This window comes from Oncorhynchus kisutch, unplaced genomic scaffold (assembly GCF_002021735.2).
Source record: "Oncorhynchus kisutch isolate 150728-3 unplaced genomic scaffold, Okis_V2 scaffold793, whole genome shotgun sequence".
NCBI lineage: Eukaryota > Metazoa > Chordata > Actinopteri > Salmoniformes > Salmonidae > Oncorhynchus > Oncorhynchus kisutch.
The window spans coordinates 27,501-35,000 of record NW_022262738.1 but is presented as its reverse complement, the minus strand read 5'-3'; the positions used below and the strand labels follow the sequence as shown (position 1 = coordinate 35,000).

Below are 7,500 nucleotides of genomic sequence, written 5' to 3'. Positions count from 1 at the left end.
CCTAGGACTACAACACGATGAGGAGGAGTCAGACCCTAGGACTACAACACGGTAAGGAGGAGTCCAGACCCTAGGACTACAAACACGATGAGGAGGAGTCAGACCCTAGACTACAACACGTTGAGTACAGTCAGACCCTTAGGACTACAACACGGTAAGGAGGAGTCAGACCCTAGGACTACAACACGGTAAGGAGGAGTCAGACCCTAGGACTACAACACGATGAGGAGTCAGACCCTAGGACTACAACACGATGAGGAGTCAGACCCTAGGACTACAACACGGTGAGGAGGAGTCAGACCCTAGGACTACCAACACAGTAAGGAGGAGTCAGACCCTAGGACTACAACACGATGAGGAGGAGTCAGACCCTAGGACTACAACACGGTGAGGAGGAGTCAGACCCTAGGACTAACAACACAGTAAGGAGGAGTCAGACCCTAGGACTACAACACGATGAGGAGGAGTCAGACCCTAGGACTACAACACGATGAGGAGTCAGACCGTAGGACTACAACACGGTAAGGAGGAGTCAGACCCTAGGACTACAACACGGTAAGGAGGAGTCAGACCCTAGGACTACAACACGGTAAGGAGGAGTCAGACCCTAGGACTACAACACGGTAAGGAGGAGTCAGACCCTAGGACTACAAACACGGTGAGTACGTCAGACCCTAGGACTACAACACGGTGAGTACAGTCAGACCCTAGGACTACAACACGGTGAGTACAAGTCAGACCCTAGGACTACAACACAGTAAGGAGGAGTCAGACCCTAGGACTACAACACGTGAGTACAGTCAGACCCTAGGACTACAACACGGTGAGTACAGCCAGACCCTAGGACTACAACACGGTAAGGTGGAGTCAGACCCTAGGACTACAACACGATGAGGAGGAGTCAGACCCTAGGACTACAACACGGTGAGGAGGAGTCAGACCCTAGGACTACAACACGGTGAGGAGGAGTCAGACCCTAGGACTACAACACGGTAAGGAGGAGTCAGATCCTAGGACTACAACACGGTAAGGAGGAGTCAGATCCTAGGACTACAACACGGTGAGGAGGAGTCAGATCCTAGGACTACAACACAGTGAGTACAGTCAGACCCTAGGACTACAACACGGTAAGGAGGAGTCAGATCCTAGGACTACAACACGGTAAGGAGGAGTCAGATCCTAGGACTACAACATGGTAAGGTGGAGTCAGACCCTAGGACTACAACACGGTAAGGAGGAGTCAGACCCTAGAACTACAATACGGTGAGGAGAGTCAGACCCTAGGACTACAACACGGTAAGGAGGAGTCAGACCCTAGGACTACAACACGGTGAGGAGGAGTCAGACCCTAGGACTACAACACGGTGAGGAGGAGTCAGACCCTAGGACTACAACACAGTAAGGAGGAGTCAGACCCTAGGACTACAACACAGTAAGGAGGAGTCAGACCCTAGGACTACAACACGGTGATACAGTCAGACCCTAGGACTACAACAGGTGAGGAGGAGTCAGACCCTAGGACTACAACACGGTGAGGAGGAGTCAAGTGTAGAAGAAGGTTGGAGGTACTGAACTATTGTGTGTATACAGTGTGCATATCTGTGTGTGCGCGTGTGTACAGTGTTCATATGCGTGTGTGTTTTTGTGTCAGTGTGTGTGCGCGTGTGTACAGTGTTCATATGTGTGTGTGTTTTTGTGTCAGTGTGTGTGTGTGTACCTGTTGGTCTTCCAGATATGGGACAGTCTCCTCCTCAACGTTGTCGTGTTTCAGAGCCTGCTCATCCAGGAAGTCAAAGAAGTATTTAACAGCAGGAGGAACCACCGCTCCAGAACACAACACACTGCGGAAGAAATCATCCACAAACTGCTGCAGAGTACCCTGCAACACACATTAGGACACACACACATTAGGACACACACAGTAGGACACATCCAGAGCGACTTCATCTTAAGATAGCTAGGTGGGACAGACACATATCATATTAGGTAGTCAGTAGACAGTATCTGACAGACACGGATACAAAATCAGCTCACATTAAGTACACCAACATACACTTACACCCACCCAATCAGTGTGTCTCCTGTCCACCCACCCAATCAGTGTGTCTCCTGTCCACCCACCCAATCAGTGTGTCTCCTGTCCACCCACCCAATCAGTGTGTCTCCTGTCCACCCACCCAATTAGTGTGTCTCCTGTCCACCCACCCAATCAGTGTGTCTCCTGTCCTCCTGTTATTCTGCACTGTGCTAAAGGTGTTATAACACTATTATAACTGCTGTAGGTAGTGCTATAACTGTTAGTAGTGCTATAACTGTTAGTAGTGCTATAACTGTTAGTAGTGCTATAACTGTTAGTAGTGCTATAACTGTTAGTAGTGCTATAACTGCTGTAGGTAGTGCTATAACTGCTCTACGTAGTGCTATAACTGTTAGTAGTGCTATAACTGTTAGTAGTGCTATAACTGTTAGTAGTGCTATAACTGTTAGTAGTGCTATAACTGCTGTAGGTAGTGCTATAACTGCTGTAGGTAGTGCTATAACTGTTAGTAGTGCTATAACTGTTAGTAGTGCTATAACTGTTAGTAGTGCTATAACTGTTAGTAGTGCTATAACTGTTAGTAGTGCTATAACTGCTGTAGGTAGTGCTATAACTGCTGTAGGTAGTGCTATAACTGTTAGTAGTGCTATAACTGTTAGTAGTACTATAACTGTTAGTAGTACTATAACTGTTAGTAGTGCTATAACTGCTGTAGGTAGTGCTATAACTGTTAGTAGTGCTATAACTGTTAGAAGTGCTATAACTGTTAGTAGTGCTATAACTGCTGTAGGTAGTGCTATAACTGCTCTACGTAGTGCTATACTGCTGTAGGGTAGTGCTATAACTGTTAGTAGTGCTATAACTGTTAGTAGTGCTATAACTGTTAGTAGTGCTATAACTGCTGTAGGTAGTGCTATAACTGTTAGTAGTGCTATAACTGTTAGTAGTACTATAACTGTTAGTAGTGCTATAACTGCTGTAGGTAGTGCTATAACTGTTAGTAGTGCTATAACTGTTAGTAGTGCTATAACTGCTGTAGGTAGTGCTATAACTGCTCTACGTAGTGCTATAACTGCTGTAGGTAGTGCTATAACTGTTAGTAGTGCTATAACTGTTAGTAGTGCTATAACTGTTAGTAGTGCTATAACTGCTGTAGGTAGTGCTATAACTGTTAGTAGTGCTATAACTGCTCTACGTAGTGCTATAACTGCTGTAGGTAGTGCTATAACTGCTCTACGTAGTGCTATAACTGCTGTAGGTAATGTAGTTCAGACGGACTTACCTTGACAGAGAGCAGTCGTGTCAGGTAGATCTCAGCGATGGCTTTCGTTGTCGCCTTGGCCTTCAAACTTCCTCTCTTAGATTTGACCTCATCCAGCTCGTCTGCAGGCCGCACCAGGTGGAACACCTTGTCATCTTCCAACAGGGCGTTTTCTACAGGGACACCAGGGACATGTTCAGTGGGCATCAAACGGAAGACAACAGACTCAAACAGGGTTGGACAACCTCAACTCTTTTTTGTTTCCTCATGCAAAATGGTTGTCCATAATGAACACGACCCAAAGTTGAGAAGTTTTTCCAAGATGCTGATCTCAGGTCAGTAGCGCATTACCCACCCTGATAGTTAAGGTTAGGATTGGAGGACAGGCAGGCTGATCCTAGATCTGTGCCTAGGGATAACATACTGAGGATATAATGAAATCGGACTCACTTTCTTCATGGCTATCCTGGTTCTGGTGGAACTGGCGATGGGTGTGAAGCACTCTGGACAGCACCAGCGTGGCATTGTCTCTCACCTGAAACACACAGTACCACATATAGTTAACACAGTACCGTACCACATATAGTTAACACAGTACCACATATAAACTCAGCAAAAAAAAATAAACGTCCCATTTCACGACTCTGTCTTTCAAAGATCAGGCCCTTCTCCCCGATTGCTCAGTTTGACCACTGTGTTCTTGGGGACCTTCAATGCTGCATCATTTTTCCCCCTGGTACCCTTCCTCAGATCTGTGCCTCGACACAATCCTGTCTCGGAGCACTATAGACAATTTCTTAGACCTCAATGACTTAGTTATTGCTCTGACATGCACTGTCAACAGTGGGACCTTATATAAAAAGGAGTGTGCCTTTCCAAATCATGTCTAATGAATTTAATTTACTACAGGCGGACTCCAATCAAGATGTAGAAAACATCTAAAGGATGATCAATGGAAACAGGATGCATCGGAGCTCAATTTAGAGACTCATAGCAAAGGGTCTGAATACTTATGTAAATAAGGTATATAAAAATATATATATATATATATAAATATATATACACAAATGTGCAAAATATGTTTTTTAAAAACTGTTTACGCTTTGTCATTACGGGGCATTGTGTGTAGATTGCTTGGGGGATTTTTTAACATTTTAATTATTTAAACTATTTTAGAATAAGTCAAGGGGTCTGAATACTTTCTGAATACTATCTAACATTTCAACGGAATATCTGGCATGCTCAACTCCGAACATCTTTAGCCCAGGAACAATTCAAGGTTAATAAAGCCAGCCAGCCCTGATAGATATTCACATGAACTATACAGTAAGCTGAGAAGATATTCAGAGAGAACACGAATACAGCCACTCACGTTGTAATGTGCCAGGGTGTTGAGTCTCTTCCACCTGCCCTCCTTCTGTGATGTCAGGTCCATGTCAGACAGGATCTGCCCTGTAGAGCCAGGCCGCCACTCTGTGGACGGGGTGGGAAGTGACCCTTATACATTACAATATTACTGAAAGGTACAGTTGAAGTCAGACGTTTACATACACCTTAGCCAAATACATTTAAACTCAGTTTTTCACAATTCCTGACATTTAATCTGAGTAAAAATTCCTTGTCTTAAGTCAGTTAGGATCACCACTTCATTTAAGAATGTGAAATTTCAGAATAATAGTAGAGAGAATGATTTATTTCAGTTTTAATTTCTTTCATTACATTGATTTATTTAGATTTTCCCATGATGTCAAGCAAAGAGGCACTGAGTTTGAAGGTAGGCCTTGAAATACATCCACAGGTACACCTCCAACTGACTCAAATGATGTCAATTAGCCTATCAGAAGCTTCTAACGTCATGACATAATTTTCTGGAAATTTCAAAGATGTTTAAAAGCACAGTCAACTTAGTGTATGTAAACTTCTGACCCACTGGAATTGTGATACAGTGAATTCTAAGTGAAATAATCTTTCTGTAAACAATTGTTGGAAATATTAGTTGTGTCATGCACAAAGACTCCAACCTTAGTGTATGTAAACGTCTGACTTCAACTGTATGTAGACTAACGTACATGCAAAAATATAAAACCCATTGTTGTTCCCCCCAACTCTTAGCACAGGATAGCACAGGATTAGCACAGGATTCTCACCAAGAGCAACACTGTCCACCTTGGGTCTCTGTGAGTAGGGCAGGTTGCGGTACACCTGTTCAATGATCTTCTCCTTCACCTGAGAGATGGTGTCACAGTTTAGCACCTTCACCGGCGTCACGTCTGGTCCCTCGCCGTGCACCAGCACCTGCAGGGTCTGGTTGGACACACACAGCTGTCAATCATCTATCATCCAGAATCACACTGACCTCATGATTAGGTCACACCCATTTGTTTTGGTACATGCTAGCAACATGTTGGGTACAGCTGTCTTAAACAGCATTCTGTAGATTCATTTGCCTTGTGTGTATTGATTATCGGACTAAAATAGGGTTTATTGTCTAAATGAATGAAAAACAGCATGGGGAGAGAAGACTTGAAACATGATGTCTCTCTATCAGTTTTCCCATAAATCACTGAGCTGATTTCTCATCCAGATGATGACACGCTGTTTTCACAGAAGTCAATTACGAGAGCCAATCATATTACAGGGTCCGTTAAACCAACCTTATCAGTGGAGTCTGATGGAAACATTTACCTCTAGCCCATCTCTGCTCCTTATTGAGCTCTCTCTCAACGCTCTCGGTCTCTCAACGCTCTCGGTCTCTCAACGCTCTCGGTCTCTCAACGCTCTCGGTCTCTCAACGCTCTCGGTCTCTCAACGCTCTCGGTCTCTCAACGCTCTCGGTCTCTCAACGCTCTCGGTCTCTCAACGCTCTCGGTCTCTCAACGCTCTCGGTCTCTCAACGCTCTCGGTCTCTCAACGCTCTCGGTCTCTCAACGCTCTCGGTCTCTCAACGCTCTCGGTCTCTCAACGCTCTCGGTCTCTCAACGCTCTCGGTCTCTCAACGCTCTCGGTCTCTCAACGCTCTCGGTCTCTCAACGCTCTCGGTCTCTCAACGCTCTCGGTCTCTCAACGCTCTCGGTCTCTCAACGCTCTCGGTCTCTCAACGCTCTCGGTCTCTCAACGCTCTCGGTCTCTCAACGCTCTCGGTCTCTCAACGCTCTCGGTCTCTCAACGCTCTCGGTCTCTCAACGCTCTCTGTCTCTCAACGCTCTCTGTCTCTCTCTCCTCACGGAGCTCTGAGACACTCTGCTCAAAGTCAATATTCCATGTGATGTTAGTGGACATCTACAGTCACTATGTGTCCTGGGTCAAGTACGCATCACAATAATACACAGAGTGAGATCATCCATAGAGGAGCGGGTACCAGTGTGAGTAGAGGGCATTAGGACTAGATCACAGGAGCCAGAGGAGATGGTTAGACGTGATAAGACAGCCAGTGTTCTTGTATTGAGGGCTTGTGTCGTAGAATTACAAAATCAGTAGTAGAGTGGTTATAGCTAGAGAATCCAGTTCACTCAAAATGGCTGCTGGTTCACCCAGCATGGAGTGCTGCTTTGAATAGGAATATCTATTCTATTAATTGTAATTCTTTGAGGGTGCAGTACAGTGTGTAGTAACCAGGAGGCAGTACTCCACTAGGATCCCCGTGTCATTCAGAGTGTACCTACCAGGACCCAGTACTCCACGTCGTACCCTAGGAGCCCCGTGTCATTCAGAGTGTACCTACCAGGACGCAGTACTCCACATCGTCCCCTAGGAGCCCCGTGTCATTCAGAGTGTACTCACCAGGACGCAGTACTCCACGTCGTCCCCTAGGAGCCCAGTGTCGCTCAGAGTGTACCTACCAGGACGCAGTACTCCACGTCGTCCCCTAGGAGCCCCGTGTCGTTCAGAGTGTACCTACCAGGACGCAGTACTCCACGTCGTCCCCTAGGAGCCCTGTGTCGTTCAGAGTGTACTTGGCCTTCTTCATCTTAGCGTCCACTGGGCCCTTCTCTACCTGGTGCTTGATGGCCTTGAACAACTTGTATAGGGGTTCGCCCGCAGAGTCCTACACACACAAAAGGAAGATGCACACACACACAGCGAGAGAGGAGTGAGCTCATCAGTTCTAATGAGACCATTCTCTCAGTGTAATTACTGAAGATACGGCTCCATGTTCACTGTCACACATGACTGATTGTTTAAAGAGCGCTTTAATCCAAAA

At 45.8% G+C, this 7,500-nt stretch overlaps 1 protein-coding gene across 1 annotated transcript in view; it reads right to left on the bottom strand.

Moving 5' to 3' along the window:
* The window catches only part of LOC109883995 (plexin-B2-like), a gene marked incomplete at its 5' end in the record, with an annotated part of 43,217 nt that overhangs the window by 9,409 nt on the left and 26,308 nt on the right, over positions 1-7,500 (bottom strand). The window contains 7 exon segments of the mRNA XM_031816424.1: positions 1,718-1,737; positions 1,739-1,879; positions 3,321-3,472; positions 3,750-3,834; positions 4,672-4,772; positions 5,447-5,603; positions 7,198-7,344. Coding sequence (XP_031672284.1) covers positions 1,718-1,737; positions 1,739-1,879; positions 3,321-3,472; positions 3,750-3,834; positions 4,672-4,772; positions 5,447-5,603; positions 7,198-7,344 — 803 coding nt within the window.